Source organism: Amphiprion ocellaris, chromosome 12, assembly GCF_022539595.1.
Source record: "Amphiprion ocellaris isolate individual 3 ecotype Okinawa chromosome 12, ASM2253959v1, whole genome shotgun sequence".
NCBI classification, from domain to species: domain Eukaryota; kingdom Metazoa; phylum Chordata; class Actinopteri; family Pomacentridae; genus Amphiprion; species Amphiprion ocellaris.
In genome coordinates, this window is record NC_072777.1 from 15,605,788 (window position 1) to 15,625,696 (window position 19,909).

The 19,909-nt window shown below is 39.3% G+C and overlaps 1 protein-coding gene across 1 annotated transcript in view; it reads right to left on the reverse strand.

Moving 5' to 3' along the window:
• The window catches only part of LOC111564587 (exostosin-1), a 458,700-nt gene that overhangs the window by 437,473 nt on the left and 1,318 nt on the right, over nucleotides 1–19,909 (reverse strand). Inside the window, exons 2-3 of the mRNA XM_023264250.3 lie at nucleotides 17,266–17,845; nucleotides 13,594–14,345 (exon numbers count right to left, since the gene is read on the reverse strand). Of these exons, the coding sequence (XP_023120018.1) occupies nucleotides 13,594–14,345; nucleotides 17,266–17,547 (1,034 nt within the window). The 5' untranslated portion in view covers nucleotides 17,548–17,845. The remainder of the gene's footprint in view (nucleotides 1–13,593; nucleotides 14,346–17,265; nucleotides 17,846–19,909) is intronic.

The following is a 19,909-nucleotide window of genomic DNA, read 5'->3' on the forward strand; positions in this document are numbered from 1 at the left end:
ATAAAGGAATACTGAGATAGACCCATAGCGACATTGTGCACTGAGTGCATGCTGATAATATAATATAGTATGATAGATAACAGATGTGATGTATAGTTTGACTTTCTGTAGCTCTCTTTGTCATAGCAGAGCAGAAGAGGTCTGTTATTGAAAGTGTTGGCTCTGATGCAACTGCCCCAGCAGACGGCAGTCAGGAATTCTGTACAAGCTGCAATAGATTGGTAGAAGATCTGTAACATTTAGTTGCACTCTTTAAAAGACTGAAGCTTCCACAAGAAGTAGAATCTATCCCTGTACACAGCCTCTGTATTGTATTCCCCGTGCAAGTGGACCCAAAGGTATCCATATTCTTATTATGTTTATTTTCTTATTATGTCCACCTCTTCCAGAATGGAGGTGGTGTTTAACTTTCCTAGTCCTCCCGCAGTCCGCAAATATCTGATCCTCATTCCTTGGCAGATGTGTTTTACCAAGTAAAGAAATCCACCAGTTATCAGTTTGCGTCTCCATATGACACAAATGATGCAAAATGACTATGATAAATGTCCAACATATCAGTTAACCAATAAATGAGTGAACAAGGAGTGGTCTCAAAAGTATAACATGAGACTGGTCGCCAGCAACAACAAAGTCAACATTAATGATTAATTGAATTAGCAGCTCAGGAGAGCTTCTTGGCTTCTTTTAGTTTATTGCTTTGGTTTCACTTTTCATCCGCTTAGGTTGAAAGGGCAACAGGCTTTCAGAAGTCTGTCTGGCATGCAAATGCTGCAAGAACACTTTAGGGAAGTCAAGATGTTGTCAGTAGAAAACCCAATGAATCAACCAAAACAGTCAAAAAAGGGATTATGACTCCAAATGCTTGCTTATATAACTGTATATTTACTGCATACAGCTTCTTATGACAGTCATCAGCAGAAATCTGTTAATATACCATCTAAGTGTCACTGGTTCAAGTTTCACAGCACTGGTGGAAGCAAAACAGTTATTATGTGCTAAGCTGGCTAAAGCTGAGAAGCTAATTAAAAATAATATCCTGCATGCAATGTTCTGGTTAGCAGCCAAATCAGTGACATTTTGATATTTTTATAATGTGATGTCACTATAGTGTTATAGGGACTGTCAGCGTTTGCATCCTATTAAGATAAACGGGGAGACTTCTGCCTCTCAGGTGCTACTACAGAGGGTAAATCTGAACACACAGAGTGGAATATTCATAACACCCAATTCACAATTGGCTCACTCAGCCCGGTGCTGTGTGCCAGCACATCAGTGCTGTGTTATTGGCAGTTACAGCCAGTTTAGCATCATGAACCAGGCCTTAATGAGGACTAATACCATTCTCTGTAACTATCTCAATTATTATGAACTTATTAAAGCTTTAGGTCTTCACTGAAAATTAATACCAACAGATTGCACAGCACTAATTTTAAAATTCTCTTTTCATCACATAGAAAGATTCAAAAATCTCCTTTACTTGTTTAAGTCACTTTCAAAAAAGTGTATTGGATTCTCATTGTAGTTAAAAGAACCCATTCAAAACTATCTTGTTATGGTTACGATGGCTAGATTTTATCTCTTCAAAAAAGTAAATCCTGGAAATAAGGCCAGCAGGTTACTATCATTTCAACTACAGAAGGCACAAGCGAGTCGTATAGTTCCTAAAATTAAACAACCTTATTCAGATGATGTTGAAACACACCCCAAAAAAATATCAGATGCCTTTGCTAAATATTATGAACAATTATATAAGGGTCACTTACAAGAATCAAAAAAAGGAAAAATGAATTATTTCTTTAAAAATCTTAAGTTGGCCATACTGACTGTGGATGAGGCCTCTGCATTAATGGAACCAATTAGAGAAAAAGAGATTAAAGAAACAATAGTTAAATTAAAAAATAACAAATCGCCTGGAATAGACAGATTTTCTGGAGAATATTATAAAGTATTTGTTAATGATCTCACTCCTATTTTATGCAAGCTATATAATTATGTGTTAAACTCTAGAAACCCTCCAGAATCATGGTCAGAGGCTATCATCACAGTTTTGCATAAGGAAGGGAAAAACCCACTGCAGTGCTCTAGTTATCGTCCTATAAGTCTCTTTTGTGTGGACTACAAAATATTAACATCTATTTTGGCAACCAGAATACAAAAATATATTAAGAAATTAATAAATCCAGATCAAACAGGGTTCATTTCAGGCCGCCATGGGACAAATAACATCAGGAGAGTGTTAAACCTGCAGTTACTTATGGCAAAAGATACACAAACGTCAATGCTTCTCAGCTTAGACGCTGAGAAGGCATTCGACCGGGTAGATTGGCAATTTCTAGAACAAACACTTATGGAGATGGGTTTTGGTGAAAAATTTGCTACTTGGTTTTGGGTGTTATACAAGAATCCCAGGTCGAAAATTAGAGTAAATGGGCACTGTTCTGACTTTTTTGAAATAGAGAGAGGAGTGAGACAGGGAGATTTTCTTTCCCCCATCCTCTTTGCTCAAAGTATTGAGCCTCTTGCCGAGGCCATACGGCAGGATGTTCAGATTGGGGGGGGTTGAGGACGGTGTGGGGAGAATTCATAAAATATCCCTCTTCGCAGACAACAGCTTGCTTTTTATAAAACATCCTCTTACTTCAATACCTCGACTCATGCAGTGTTTAAAAGATTATGGAGACATCTCTGGATATAAAATTAATCAAAATAAATCAGAGGCAATGATGATATCAGGAATGTGGCCAAATCAACTTAACAGGACAGTGTCATTTCACTGGTCTAAACAAGGTTTTAGATACTTGGGTATTGTTATAATACCTCAAACCATAAAACAGTTTGAAGCAAACTGTAATAAACTGATCAAACAAGTAAGAAGCGATCTGACCAGCTGGGAAGTCCCCCCCCCCCCCCCCCCCCCCCCCCCCCCCATCTCTGTTTGGCAGAGTCGAAACTGTAAGGATGAATCTGCTTCCTCGTCTCCTTTTTATTCCAGTCGCTGCCCATAAGAGTTCCAAGTTTCATTTTTACCATGTTAAACAAATTAATCTCTCAATTTATATGGCAACACAAGAGACCCAGAATTAGACTTAAAATATTGTATCTGACTAAAAATATAGGAGGTCTGGCGTTGCCGAATTTGAAATTTTATTATTGGGCAGCCCAGTTACCAGCGATTGTGACTTGGATCAGCGGAGACGAGGAGGCAAAGTGGACTCAAATAGAACAAGATGAGGTTAAGGGTGTACCATTATCTGTCCTGCCCTTTCTAGATTTGAAACATATCAATAAAATGAACATTGGAAATGAATGGATAAAACATACTATAAAGGTTTGGGCAGAAGTTAAAAAGATGCTTAAAGATAGTGGATCTATGTCTCGAGCTATGCCTATAGTGGGCAATGTTGATTTTCAACCTTCGATTTTAGATCATGGCTTTAGGAGATGGGCGGCTAAAGGTCTCACTATTTTTGATCAGTTATTTAAAGAAACACACTTGAAGTCCTTCACCCAACTCCAGGAACAATTTGACTTTCCCTCAAATGATTTTTATAGATATTTGCAAATTAGGCACTACATTACAAATCATAAAGAAAAAGAGCGAATTTGCAAAATTCCAAATAGTATAGAACAATATTTTATTACAATCTTGGAAAAACATTTCCCATCACATAACCACATTTCCCATTTGTACAAAGACTTTCATCAGACTCTTGTGAGAATACTTATAATATTAAGGAGAAATGGGAACTGGAATCTAATACCATAATAGAAGACAAACTTTGGGATGAACTTTGTAACAACAGTCATAAAGGTATCAATGTTCAGCAGTGGGAAGAATTCGACTGGAAACTTAAAACCAGATTTTTTCATACTCCTTTGGATATCTCAAATTTTGTTAAAGATTCCTCAGCAGTTGTGTGCTGGAGACAATGCGGTAAAATAGGAGACCACACACACATATTATGAGATTGTCCAGTTATCTTTGAATACTGGAAAAATATTAAAGATAAAATGGAGAAAATTATGAAAAAAGAAATCCCTTCAAATGTACCGTTATACTTACTTGGTCGACCGGTCGACCTTTTCAGTGCTGACCAAAGATATATTCTGCATATTTTATTGTTGGTTGCTAAGAAAACTATAACGGCAAATTGGAAGAATGTTAAATCACCGACTGTGGCTGAGTGGAAGCAGAGGTTAAGACAGGTGTATCCTATGGAAAGAATGAATGCATCACTACAGTTGAGAATGGACCTTTTTGATCGGAGGTGGAGCATGGTCGGAAATTACCTGATAATGTGAACTGTTTGGGTTGTTAAGGTGGTTCTTTGAGTAATGGAAACGGGCCCTGACACGCGATGAATAGGTATGTATGTGTGAATGTGTACATGTGTATATATGTAGGGGTATGTGTGTATATATGCGTACATATATGTATATGTATGTATGTGTACATATTGGTCTGTATGTTATTCTGTGTCTTTCTCTGTACCTTTGCAGTGTAGAATGTATATCGGATGTACAGTTGCACCATATGCAGCAATATTTATGTATGCATTATGTTTTGTACCTTTTTTTTGTATTACATCACTGATCTCAGTTAAAGTTATATGTTAAACTGGAAAAATCAAAATAAAAAGTAAAAAAAAAAGTAAATCCTGAGGAATTAAAAGGCCATCTGCCACAGAAAAAAGGTTGAAGCAGGGCTAGAGAGACAGACAGAGCTAAAATAGCTTCAAGGGCCTATAGAGACAAAAGAAGAGAGGAGGTCGATGAGCAGAGAGGAAAAGATGAAGAGAGGTGTTTATGGATTGACTGTACAGTCAGCAGGACACCTGTCATCACATCTGACCATCGTCTGCTCCTCTCTTTCTTCTTTCCTTCTCTCTCTTGACCATGAAAGCTATCCTGAAAGACGTGATAGCGATATGAATTAAACATTTTATCTGCCTCTCCGTAAATTAAGCCCTCGGCCTCTGATATCAAACCGTCTGTGGGGAGACACTTCTATATAGCAAGGTTCTAATTGGTTCAGCCGGCTGTTATCTATGTACAGTAAAACAGCCTGAGTTCAATCTGCCGCTGCTCAGAGGGAGGTGAGATCTCTATCTATCCCCTTCATTCACAGCTTAATTCAATTGGAGGGCAATTATCGACCGCCCCGGGGCTTCAAGATCCTCAGCGGTTTCTGTTCCCAACAGGGAGCCTCGCTGTGTAGGATCCCCTCTGACTGCACTGGGTTATGTCTGTATCGATGTGCTGTGTGTAAAACACCAGAGCAGGCAGCAGCAAGCAAGCAGGAAGGCGTTCTCAGTCACAACCTCAAGATTCAAAAGATTGTAAAGCTGTGTTCCTTCGCAGACAGAAGGGGTTAGACTCATTGAACAGCATGTGGCTTTCAGCAGCAAACTTTTGTCCTTGTGGAAACAGTCTCAGCAAAACTCATTCCTTCATTCCAATGGCAGATTGTTTTCTACACACCGTCTGACACACTGTGTGGCCATGGGAAAAAGATGAAACAACTGCCCACCCCAACACAACACCCATTTGCTCTGATACCAAATAGAATTTGATAATGCAAGCTTTAACAGGGCTCCACACTAACTTTTCCACTGGTAGTATGAGGTGGAGGCTCTTATTGTTTATTGCTGTAGCGACTGATGAAATGGAAAGTCCAAATCATGGGCCAGAGTCTCAGACTTGTTCATATGTCTAAAAAGCTTCTTTAAAGATCTTCAAACAATCACCAGGAAAGGTCAGCATTCAAGAGCAGCAGGAATTATTGTTGACAGAACATCCAGGAGAAGTTCTTAGAAGAATTTAGCACCCGCAAGAAGAACCGGAGACACTGAACTGTGCATCATTTTTTATGTTGTCTTTTATGCTTCCACACCTACAGGCTGTATTATTGGAGAGACAGTTTTGACACCATTATACTTTTCTAACATCTAACTTGACATCAGGTTATCATATTTCACCACTAGATCACACCCTATAGAGGACATTAGGTTATCATTAGGTCATGCTTTACAGAGATCATGCCTAGACATGTTCAGACTTTGCCTTAGCCCCCCTGCACATTTTACTCTATTATTCTGTGACAGATTTCATGCATATTATACCTTTATGTATTGTTATGTTTCTGATACACCTCTTTTAAAAGTTATATTGCCTTAAGTTTACACCATTATGCTCTGAGTTATCCATATATCATTTTCTAAATAGCGTATGATTTGTCTTTACACCAAAAATACACATTTTACTTTATGATCTTCCAGCTGTGTGTTTGTGTCCTCCACAGACAATGTCATCAAATCATCAGTGATTGCTGGAGCCTTCATTATTGTGTAGTTCATACACATGTCTTAACTATTCTTCATTTTCATAGCATTTTCCATAATTATATCATCTTTTACTGTTAGTATAAAAAATATTACACTACACGACCAGAGGAGGCAGTCACTCAGACTACAAGTAGTTCTGTGTTGACAAGCGGAGTATTGTGTGGGTTTAGCTAGTAAAAGGGCACCATGACAAATTCCTCTGTGACGCTTAATGATCTCTGCTCAGAGCTCATTTGTTTGAGACAAGCCAGGATTGACTAGGACAGCTTTTCTCTATTCCAGTGACATATGGTACAGAGCTTTGCAGCCCATACCATGTGTATATTGACTGAAACAACAGTATCAGCACAGGACAAATGTCCACTGTGCTTGGTTTAAATAATCAATTGATTACTTTAAAAAAAAACTTGCATCCCTAATGTTTGACTACAGACTGTGCTCTCCCATTACTAGTCTCTGTGTCAGTGGACATAAACAAAGGACTGTGCTGAGGTTCACACTGATACCAATAAGATCAACACATACTTTTTAAAACAGCACTAATACTCTCTCATCCACATCTTTATGACCGGGTCGGAACATCCGTAATAATTGAATTCTGCTTTGTCCATTCCGTAAGTGGTGAAGTGAAAGGTATAAAAAAATCTACCACAGAGTCTTTAAATGTCTTGTTTTGTCTGACCAATGGTGTAACAGCCAAATATGTTAAGTAATTTTGATTTTTAAAAAAAGCAAAGCAGCAAATCTTGACACAGTACGGCATGAAACCAAAAAAAATATATATTTGGCAGTTTGTGCTGGAAACGGAAAATTGATACCCAAAATAGATCTTGCTGATCCTCTTATTATTGTAAAGCACTCCTAAGAATCTATGTTTCCACTGGTGTGGGACATGTTCACATAGCCACACAGCTTTATTTATAGTCAAAGGCATTTGTTAGTTGCTGTTTTTAGTGCATTGTATTTCAGTCTGTACTCTGGACAGTCTGGTCTTGACTAAAGAAACAAAGATGTGATGAGTGCTTATCCTGGATAGGTTTTGGTAATTTCTAACTCTCCCTAGTCAAACCTGTAGCTTTCTAACAGATAAATACAATAAAGCATTGATCATTACCTGCTTAAACATCAGAGTATATTTAAAACAGAACCAGAAGTCCCGTCTGGTTTGTCTTTATGCTTCCTCTGCTGGCAATGTAATGTGGCTATTACTGCTTTTTAAAATAGCTGATATCAGCTTCAGAAATCATTTTACATATGTAGGAAAGACTTCAAAGTTCCTTGAAATATGTTATAAGTTGAGGTAAAAAAAAAAAGAAGAGATTATAGAAATGAGCAACTGAGAGTTAAATATTTGGTATTTAATATCAGGCCAATATCCGACAGACTGAGACAGCAAAATGACTGGTGTATTATTTAATTAGTGAAGCAGCCTCTTAAGCACTTTTCTGTTTATTAATGTACTCTATTGATTATCACCTTTTCTGTTTTATTCTCAAGCAGAGCACACTGGATTTTTTTAACATAAGTTGTGCTACGTGGTTACTTAAACTATGACTGTTTGTTTTCTTCCCCTACAAAAGCTGCTCATAGAGCCACCCATTTATCCACATGCATCAGTTACAGAATTTTCATGATTTAAAACATCCAGACAGTTTGCAGGTAAAGAAATTATTTTCTGTATTCTTGTTTCCGCTGAAATGTCCAGAATCATTAAATGTGACAACCATCTAACTAAACAGCACACCTACAGAAAAAATAATTCTTCTAAAGACAACCTGCACTTTCATTAAATGCCGCAGTCACATATTACTCATGTACACCATTTCCAATTTGTTATTTCTATCTTGAATAGCTGCATATGGGAGAATTTAGTCTCCACTGTAGAGTCATCTGTTCTCAGCATATGAGCTACAACTGATAAAGTATTGGTATTGGCCCATGACGCAGAGAAATTTAACTGTGTACCAGTGATTACAGTCAATGCACTTTCACAAACACGCTGCAGTCCATTAGCAGTGAGACACTGACGTATTTTTCTTTTGCCGAGTTGGCTTTGTAGCAGCATAGTAGATTTGAAATGAAACAGTGCTGAAGGGTTTAACTGCTGACTTTTTATACACACCTCTCACATTTAGGTGCCAAAATGCAAATAATAATAATTGTAAAAATCTCGAAAAGCACTCAGAGGGCGTAGTACTCGGTCAAGACTGTTCATTCCCCCATATGGCATTGTCAGAAATGCAATTTTTTAAATAAATGCAGCATTTGCTTATTAGTTATTGATGATCAGAAATCATGGCAACATAGAATGTAGCCATTTAATATAGATGTACCCACAAACAAAATGACCTTATGCTGAGCACAGGCGTGTGCTACCCATGACTATGTTATGTACGGAAACCAAATGGCGTGATCTAAATATGTAGCGGGTGGCGGGAATTGATGGGACTCAGAAACACCGACACAATTAAATCACTGGTTCCTTGTATCATTTCCGATGGATAAGTCCCAATAAATCCACAGTGGTCGATTTATAGGCTCGTAATCATGTGATCGTCAGCAGGCAGCTGATGTAGTGTTCACTTGTAGTCATATTAACAGCTCTCGCAATGATATGGAAATCTTTAACAAATTTGTGGATCGAGACTACAAGCCGCATCACTGCCAAAATCTAATCAATTGGTCCTTGTGTCATTTCTGGCCATCTCTGAAAATTTTACCCAAATCCGTTAGTCTGTTTGTGAGTAATGTTGCTAAAAGACAAACAGACCAATGGCAATCATCACATAACTCTGCTGCGTTCCTTGGCGAAGTAATAATAAAAATAGCAATGAGGATCTATAGCAAATGTTTTCACAGTATAATAATAATGGATCATGTGGCTAAATACATGTGAAAGGAGATGCAACAACAGGCAGAAAGGTTTGGTGTTGTGATTATCTTTCAGCTCATTATTTTGGTTTTAAGCCTGCGGATGTACTGTTTTGGTCCCAGCCACGTCATAAAGCTGTTTCCAACCAAACCCACTGTATGCTGCCTTTCCAGCACCACAGTGGAGTCAAACAGTTTATGATTAGCTGGTGAACACTGATCAGTTAATCTTTTCCAGTCAAAATCACAATTTAAAACATATCTGCAGGGTTAAAACTGTTGTATCTATAGTTTTTCATGACATTCACAAATGGGTACTTTTTGTTTTGTTGAGCCTGACTTTCCCCAAATGGCCAAACAAAATACTAACACAAGTTTAACAAAATCTGAATACTTAATTTTTGGTTGCAAGTCATTTATATCCAGTACCTGAAGTGTCCAACCCTCTGTTATTTGCTACTACTAGAAATTACATTTCTAAACAGATCAATTCTTTTCCAAAGTATGTTAAAGTGACATTTAAGTGCAACATAATCACTGACTGACTCACATTCAGAACAGGGCTCTAGACTGAGACCATTTTCTCTTTCAGGTCTGTTAAGTGCAAATAAACATTTTCATTGGTCGCACTGGAGAATGTGACATTTGGCATTTCTTAATGTTTGTCTCTCCAACCTGGGTAAATCTTAACATTAGAATGCTTATTTTACTGTTTTCAAAGCTATTTTTGGCCAGTTGCTGCACTGAGTCAGCAGACTAGAGGCTTCTGTGTGCATAAGTGCCTCGCTCGATTCTACCAATGCTTGTTAGCCATTTATTGAACATTGATAAATTGTAGCTTCCAGCAATTTATGTGACACATTTCATTTAACAACATTAAATTATAGCATGGGCTGCACAGTGGCTTGGTGGTTGGCACTTCCACCTCCCGGCCTTCCCGGGATCTTTCTGCATGGACTTTGTATGTTCTCCCTGTGCGTGCGTGGGTTTTCTCCCAGTTCTCCGGCTTCCTCCCACAGTCCATAAACATGTTGAGGTTAACTGGTGACTGTAAACTGTCAGTAGATGTGAATGTGACTGTGATTGTTTCTCTGTATATGTAGTCCTATGGTGACCTGCCCAGCATGTCCTCTGCCTTCACCCTAAGTCAGCTGGGAAAGACTCCAACCCCCTTGCGACCCTAATGAGGATTAAGCGGTGTATAAATAATAGATGGATAGATGGAAATTGTAGCATCTCCCGACAGTCTGCTTTTAATGCATTTAGGGGACATCTGTAAATTGTAACTTCAGAGAACAACCTGGGTTGCACTCTAAACTACAAGTCTCTGCGTGGACATCAATACATCAGGCCATGCCACCAACCACCGCAAGAAAATTCACCATCAGTGGAAAAAGCTGAGCTGTGATCAAACAGGCAGCATTATGCCCTACATTTATTGCACAGACTGTAGCCAAAGCATGGAACAGTGCTTTTGCTGTCGGAGTATTGATAGTCAAAACTGAAACATTAAAAAGCACAATATCACCAAGAAACTTGTCCTGTGCTGTGACAGGTATGTGGCCAGAAGTGCTGCCTCCTTCCTGGCAGCATTTCAGCACCAGGCAGCAACAATCTGAAATAGTCAGTCAGGAGTGGAAAAAAAATGTATTACTGTTGATAATATAGCTAAAGAAGCGTTACCATTTATTAACTTTTCCCAGATCATCCTTATGAAAAGAATGGGTTAAATGTACAAAATATTTATGCCTGTTTAAAAGCATTTACACAATCTGAAGAAATTACCGTTTTGTATAGGAACGGACATAAAGGCAACACTTAAAATGTATTATTCAGCACCAAAAGGTGTGGTCAAAATTTTTTAGTGTGCCTGAATAATGAGCTGATGCACCTAAATGAAAAAGTTCGGCACAACACTGGAGCCAGTGTAAATAGTTAGTCTGGAGACCTGCTGAGGCATGTTTTATTTCGTAATGATTAAATGAATGAAATATTTATGAACTGCACCAAGTTTTCAGGAGGTGGTTGGTGTGGAAGGTGAATTTAATTTAATTCTCATTTTAATTCTCATTTTAATTTATTCTCATTTAATTCTCACACCAGGGGTTCACATCCAGACTAACTTTTGTGGGTAGGTTTTGGCAGCCAAAGCACTTTGGTTAAGGTTGGGGAAATATGGTTGCAGCTGCCCTCTATCTGTAACTAACCTCAACCACTGCAAAAGCCTAAAGATACAAATGAAAAGGTTGTAGTCCCTACGAGTGGACATCGTGCTGCAAGACTGGATATTTTGGTGGAAAAAATAACTTGACAGTGATCTTTTTACTGAAAAGTTTGGTATCAACTGTATTTGCTGATTGCCATGTATGTTAATTACGACAATACCTTACTCATTATGTTGCTAAAGAAGGTACTCCACTGGCAACTACCTAACTTTCTGCAGAGTCAATCACTACAGACCTTCAAACTTCATGTGGCCTTCAGATTAGCTCAAGAACAGTGCTTCAGCAGAGAGCTTCATGGAATGGGTTTCCATGGCCGAGCAGCTGCATCCAAGCCATACATCACCAAGTGCAATGCAAAGCGTCGGATGCAGTGGTGTAAAGCACGCCGCCACTGGACTCTAGAGCAGTGGAGACGTGTTCTCTGGAGTGATGAATCGTGCTTCTCCATCTGGCAATCTGATGGACGAGTCTTGGTTTGGCGGTTGCCAGGAGAACCATACTTGTTGGACTGCATTGTGCCAGGTGTAAAGTTTGGTGGAGGGGGGATTATGGTGTGGGGTTGTTTTTCAGGAGCTGGGCTTGGCCCCTTAGTTCCAGTGAAAGGAACTCTGAATGCTTCAGCATACCAAGACATTTTGGACAATTCCATGCTCCCAACTTTGTGGGAACAGTTTGGAGCTGGCCCCTTCCTCTTCCAACATGACTGTGCACCAGTGCACAAAGCAAGGTCCATAAAGACATGGATGACAGAGTCTGGTGTGGATGAACTTGACTGGCCTGCACAGAGTCCTGACCTCAACCCGATAGAACACCTTTGGGATGAATTAGAGCGGAGACTGAGAGCCAGGCCTTCTCGTCCAACATCAGTGTGTGACCTCACAAATGCGCTTCTGGAAGAATGGTCAAAATTTCCCATTAACACACTCCTAAACCTTGTGGACAGCCTTCCCAGAAGAGTTGAAGCTGTTACAGCTGCAAAGGGTGGACGGACGTCATATTGAACCCTATGGATTAGGAATGGGATGTCACTTACGTTCATATGCGAGTCAAGGCAGGTGAGCGAATATTTTTGGCAATATAGTGTATTTGAGGTCTGTGTTTGAAAGTGCAAGGACTGTTAACTTATACTGATGAGAACACCCTAAGACACCCCTCTAGCTGAAAGGCAGCAGTTTACCCTCAGTCACTATTTCAGATGCTAGATTGGAGCCAAAACATGCAAAAATGTGTCACTGAACCAGAATCTGCTCCTTTTTGCAGCAGTTAGCTGGTTGTGTGGATCCTCTGTGGTTTTCCTTCAATTTCGCCTTTTAAAATATGCAACAGATGACTAACATATCCAGGAAAAAGCAAGAGAAGTTAAGATTGTTGTTGCATTTTCTCTCTGCAAGCAATGGTTTCTCCTCTTTCAGCTGTCAACTCTTGCTAAAATTTTCAAACGATGAACTTCTCTGCTCGGCTCAGATCACTTTTTTCTCGACCAACTGCTGAGCCGACAAAACTTTCTGTCTTTCAGCAGTCGATGCGTCTCTGCTCTCCTGCTCCTCATTCTCCATCACACACACACGTACACTTTACAGAAAACAGCACAAATACCTGCATATTTCTGCAGCATTTTGTCTCAGGGAGACAGAAACAGTGAGGCTCAACTCCCATGACAATTGTGCAATATGTACATGAAAGCCTCCAACCTGTTTCACTCATGCACAGCAGCCGCAATCCCAAACACTGAAGAAAGAGAGTTTGCCGCCAATAAACTAGATTTGTAAGGATCGACAGCAGGAACACTCCTGCACACAAACACAACAAGCACTTGTGCGGAGCTGTAATGATTCATAAATGCGCCACATTTGAAATAACCAACAGCAAGTAAGAGCCGATAATGAGATGAGTGCCACAGTGCTAATGTCTGCTAAAGCACGATTGCCTGTTCTGTTTGCAGACTCAAAAAGCTACAGATGAAATGTCAAAGATCACAAAGGTACTAGAGAAAAAAAGGTGAGAACTCCTTAAACCAGAAAATAGAGTGAGCATGAACAGACTAAAAGATCCACATAATTTATAGATGTTAGAGCACAGATGCTCTTCTCAAAGGGCAACATTACACATCCAGAAGCAGCAAAAAGGAAATAGACTTCAAAAGTATGTCTTACTTTGAGTAGTCTTCGTTGTCTCTGTCACAGCGAGAGTCCTTGTGTTTCTCCCAGTCTTTGCCATGTTTACATGTGGTCAGTAGAATAATATCTTCCTCATTGTGGATGTGATACAGAGCATTCCTCGTTTCTGAACCTATGCCAGTGAGGTACCGCTTCCCTTTGAAAACCAGCTGGTACTTCCGGGAAGGCGGTGCATCGTTGAGTGTCAGATAACCTATGCCCCCTCCTTTTAGCGGGTGATCTTTAGAGAATAGAGGGATGGAAATATCAAAGTTAGGTCGGAAGTTGACCACATCTGCACTGGCCTTGGCCAGCATTGCCTGGCCGACCTCAAAGCCCAGATCCTCCGTGTAGTCCGGCCAGGTGCCAGAGTAAAGGTTGAATATGATGTGGTTCCTGCCATCATTCCAAGTTGGCAGATTCTGGATGCGAGATCTGACGTTCTGGACGTACTGAGCTGAGAGCTGGTCCCTGTCCAAGGTGTCCACGGCCAGAATGAACAGACAGGCCCGCGAAGGGTCTGTGGTGTGGAAACGAGACTCCTCGATGGAGGACAGGATCTTCTGGTAGGTCTCTGAGATCTCATCCCCTCTCTGTGGAGGGTAGATGTAAATCCTGAAGCCTGACTGGCAGCGAGCAAAGTCGAAGCAGGTTTCCATTCGGCAGCGCTTGTTCTTGTAGATGTTGTCACGGATAGCTCGTCGTTCCCGAGGGGAGGTGTGCTGGTGATGGAGTTGAGGGCTGTCCTCCTATTTGAACAGACATACACAATTAAGACAAGTAACGTACAAAAAAAAAGACATCTATTACCATAATGCCAAAGTTTATTTGTACTGGCAATACTAGGTTGTAAATAGGGATGCAAATTTCTTAACTCAATTGTTAATCAATTATTCATTAAAACAAATTAAATCTAGTGGATATTATTGCATATGCAGATTAAGGTAGTTACTCTGCCAAAAAGGCTCAGCCTTGGCGGAGATTTGTGACGATAGGCATTGGTTTGTCTGTCTGTCTTTCTGTCTGTTTGCAATGTTATTCAAAAACAGACTAAAGGATTTGGATGAAATGTTCAGGGAAGGTCAGAAATGACACAAGGACCAAGTGATTACATTTTTGCCATGATCCGGATGATAGTCTAGATCCACGGATTTTGATAAAGACTTCTGTATCACATGTTGCACAGTGTCACTGTAACTATGACTACAAGTGAACACTATGTCAGCTGCCTGCTGACGATTACACGATAGCGATCCGACCACTGCGGACTTATCAGGACTTACCTGTCGGAAACGATAAAAGGAACAATTGATTAAATTTGGGGGTGTTTCAAAGTCCCACTAATTCCTGCCGCCCGCTACATATGTAGGTCATGTGATTCGGTATCTGTACATAACGTACACATGCATGATAAAGGTCATTGCGTTTGTGGGTACATCTATATTAATTGGCTACATTCTATGTTGTCATGATTTCTGATCATCAATTACTAATAAACAAATGCTGTATTTATAAAAAAACAAAAAATGCTGCATTTCTGACAATGCCATATTGAGCAATGTACTGCGCTCTCTGAGTGCTTTTCTAGTTTTACTTGTGGACGTGTTTCTCGGCAATAGGAATGCTGTCCTAGAACACTTTGGCCAGTCTTGTTTGTATGAGTTCTGACCAGAAATAATTTACCGCCACAGAAGTCTTTGTCATTGTGTCCATTTCTACCTAAACCCCTACATTACTCTTTGCTTGCCAACATGGAACTGCCCGTAGTCCAAGCAACCAACAAACTGCAGTCTTCCTTCAAATTAAATAGTAAGAGGCTCCACATGACAGCACAACCAGGAACTGCAACTGCTCTACAATACATTTACTGACATGCATGTCTCTCATCCTCTGCCCTATCAGTTAAAGTAGAGTTTTTAATTAGTTAAATTATTATCCGCAATTATTCAATTAACAGTTAATCGCTGACATCGCTAGTAGTAAAGGCTTTTTTAAAGTTAGCTCATGCTTTAATCAGGTGGATAGTATTACGTGTTGCCTCAAACTGCTCCATCATGCTGCATTACTTTGTTGCAAGTCTGAGTTCTAAATAGGAAATGTGATGGCCCTATCCAGTGGGTTGAATACATCAGGGGAGATCACATTCTGTAGTCTGTTTTTAGGTCACTGAGGCACCGGAGCTTGAGTGGGCAGTCCTGTCTGACTGGAACACTTGGGCCCAGTGGTCCCCAACCCTCAGAGTGTTTCCTCTGTCTCTGCCCTGCCTGTGGTGGTGGTGGCCACATTTTACTTTTGTTGGTTTGGTTTTATCATTATGGGCTGCACAGTGGCTTGGTGGTTAGCACTTTCGCCTTGCAGCTAGAAGAACCCCAGTTAGTGTCCTGGCCTTCCCAAGATCTTTCTGCATGGGGTTTGCATGTTCTCCCTGTGCAAAAACTTGCTCAGGTTAATTAGTAACTCTAAGTTGTCCGTAGGTGTGAATGCGAGTTTGATTGTTTGTTTTTATGTGTAGGCCTGTGATAGACTGGTGACCTGTCCAGGTTGTCTCCTGCCTTCACCTTAAGACAGCTGGGATAGACTCCAGACATCCACGACCCTAATGAGGAGTAAGCAGTGTATAGATAATGGATGGATGGATAATTTGTCATTACAGTATAACCATGTATCCTTAAATATGCCACTAGTGGCACTAGTTACATAAATATTCCTTTGCTGGAACATTGCATCCATTCACATTTTTGTCACAGTCCATCAGTCAGGTTATAACAGACAACAACTGATGACTTGTATTTGATTTCTTATACCACTGCTACTCAACCATCTTGGCTTGTGGCTCTTTAAAAGCAAGAACAAATGTACTTTTGTAATGGCTTGCATATGTCTATTGCTGGTCTCAGATAACACTCCATTAAAATAATGATTATGGCACAGTGGAGATGGCTGTATAGAGGACTGCAACATGACACTCTGCAGCATAATCATGCAATGTGCTGCACTGGCAGTTTATTTTACAACAAAGGAAGAATACTTTTACTGTTTACCACACAACTGTTGTTTTTATAACTTTTCAGAATTAGAACTACTTATTTACCAAGTTTTGGTATGTCAGAAACCTTCAAACTCAAAGATCCATTACTTAAACCGCCTCCTTAAATTGTTTATTTTATCATCGCTCCCTGAAAAACACGCCACCACCTACCAGGCACTTAAGACTCGGCTGTTTTCAGCATGAATGCCTGGTAAATGCTGTAAACACTTCAACCAAAGAAAGCTGCCCCCTTCTCAGACTGTTTCATTTGAATAGTATTAAGACCAGAGTAAAGTCTAAGAAAGAAAACATAATCTGCGTAGGAAAAAAATCTGTTTAAACACCTGATTATCGTCTTTTGATTAAGATTTGAAACCACCATTATTTGACTTTAATTCCATTTTATTACTTTCTACTTTTTTGCTTTATAGTATGAAAATATACAGTTCTTTTTATTTCTTGGATCATGGAAGAGAGGGTGTATTTTATTTACTGTATACCTTGAAAAGTCCATTTTTATTTTTGGTCACTATTCTGAATTCTCCCTCCACAGCTGCTTCTACATGAGCATTTCAGTTTCCTTCTTGTTTTTGGTTTAGAATTTTGCCCAATTTCTTTTCCTGTTAATTTTGACAGTCTACCTCCTGCTCTCCTCCCTCCAGATATGGCTCCAGCAGCTCCGTTGACTCTGGCCAGTGCCTGGGCGGTCTAGATGGGGTTCTCTGAGGCAGTGGCTGGGGCTGGTACACGTCCTGACTTTGGTGGTAGTACTGGCGTTCTTGGCGATACTGGGGGTACTGGGGAAACTGGCGATATCGGTACGGCTGCTGCTGGAACTCCCCGACTTGCAGAGCCCACAGGTAGACGAGGAAGAGAAGACCGGCCCCCACAGACACAAGCAGGTACCGCTTCTTGGCCTGCATGTGTGCTGCAGGGGTGAGGAAAAGGAGGAGGTGGTGGAATGAGGGAGGGAGAAGATAGGATGGAGGAATCACAGTAAGAGGAGAAGGAAGGAAAGAAGGAAGGAAGGGAGAGGTGTGAGAAGCAGATAGAGGACAAAGCAAGAGACTGGGAGGAGGTAACAGTGAGAGCGGATAAAGGGTTGAAGAGGGGGAGTAGAAAGAAAAAGGAGGAACTAGGAAATGATGGAGGAAGGGTTGCAGGGAGGTAAACACATGCCAGCTCTCTATCCACAGCTCGGCATTTTGGGATTTGGAGTCACTAAAAGGAAAAAGAAATAAACCATATAACATTATTAGCAGTTTTAGAGTTTTAAACAAAGCCAAACTTACCTGCTGACATATTTTTAAAGTAAACGGTGTAAAGAACACTTAAGTAAAAGCACATCAAATACAACAACTATTTGTTTCGATCATCTGTAGTCCAGATATAGTGACTGCAATGGAGACCTGCAACTAACAGTTAAGGTCACTGGTGATTGAGCTGTTGATTATTTTCTTGATCAACTGATTAGTTGCGACATCTATAAAATGTCAGAAAATGGTGAAAAATGTCAGCCTGTGTTTGCCAAAGTCCAAAATGACAAATGTCTTTTTTTGTCCACAACCCAAAGATATTCATTTTACTGTCATATAGAAAGAAAGAGACCAGGAAATATTCACATTTAAGAAGCTGGACTTAGACTTTTTTCCTCTTTATTTAACCCTTAGATGCTCCAGTGATTGGACTCTGCACTCTTCCATAAGTGGGTCAAAAAAGACCTGTATAAGAACCAATGTGTTTTTATGCCATTTTTGTCATTTTGGTTAAGAATAATAATTTGTATTATTGTTTTTATTATATTTTAGTCCACTCAATAATAATTTCTTGTTTGAAATATGTTTATTTTTCACTTTATAACAGATTTTGAACATTTTGATAATTGAAAAAAGAAGAATATTACACAGAACAGCAATAGAAGAATGTCAAAATCCATTTTGTTGACATTTTTCCACTATTTTCCTCCAGCTGTTGCTACTCTCCTTCCCTCCAATATTACAACTTCTTTAAAAGTCTAAAAGGTAGCTAAAAAATGTAAATGGAATGATATCAAAACATGTTTTTTGAGGAATAGTTGCAATATGAAATGATAAGAACTTTTCATTACAAAGATATTGCAAGAAAAAGACCTCACTGTGTATTTTTTGACCCATGTATGCATCTAAGGGTTGATTGATCAGAACTAATTCATTATTTTGCTAAATAGATGTTGATCAATTTAATAGCTGATAACTAAATGATTCATCTTTATAAGGAAACAAAATGAGTTTCAGTTGAATGCTGTCTTGATGAAACTCAGTCTGACTGGTGTGTTTCATTTACTGGAGCCCAAACTCATAGATGCATATAGTAAGTTACTGTACAACAAAATTTAAACAGCTTCATTTAGAAGGAAACATAATTATAAGTTGATTAATGAGGCAATGTTGGCAAATTAGTAACATATCTGTAAAATGTTCACTAACAAGTTTTTTTTTTGCACCAAAGTATCTCGTGCTGAACTGCAAGGTTTCAATTATTTTAAATTGTTATATTTCACAGCATTTGTTCAGAATCAGTTAAAGATAGTGGTCTGTTGTAATTTAATTATCCTCAATCATAACCAGACTGCTGTGGCTGCATGTGAACCTCTGGTGTGAGGAATCATAAAATATGCAAATTTGGCTCACAGTTTTTCTCTTTTAAAAAATAAACGTCAAAACAATCCCTTATTAAATTAGTTGGCAGTTAATTTAATATAGTTGATAACTAATTGATTTATTGTTGCAGCTCTACTATAAGGAACACTGAAAAGAGTCAGATAAGTGCATAAGGAGCTTGCATGCGTTTTGCTCAGGTTAAACTTCAGGTTTTGAGGTTTTGCCATCTTTAATGACAACAACAAAAGCACTGAAAGGATCATATATGTTTCAACTGCAAGCTCAAAGTGCAGTTTTGCTTCAAATTAAACAAAGAATAGTAAATATGTTTCATAATTTTCTGATTTTAAAAAGGGAACCTGTATAGGCTGAATGCTTGCTGACTTCCTATTTTATTAATTCAACATTTATCCCGGATCAGGATGGAAGATTTCTGATGTGATTAGATGCACCGGACTTCTCTGTAACCATTTTTCATAAATCTGCCAATTAAGCATTTGCCTTTAAGAGAAGATAGTTACCGCCCTTCAGTCTGACTAAATACATTTTACTAGTAATTTCATTTTGAAAATTCGTCTCTGCCTGCGCAGCTTTCTGTAACTTTTCCAAACAGTTCGGTGTTTTTTGGGGGGTTTTTTTGGAGTTC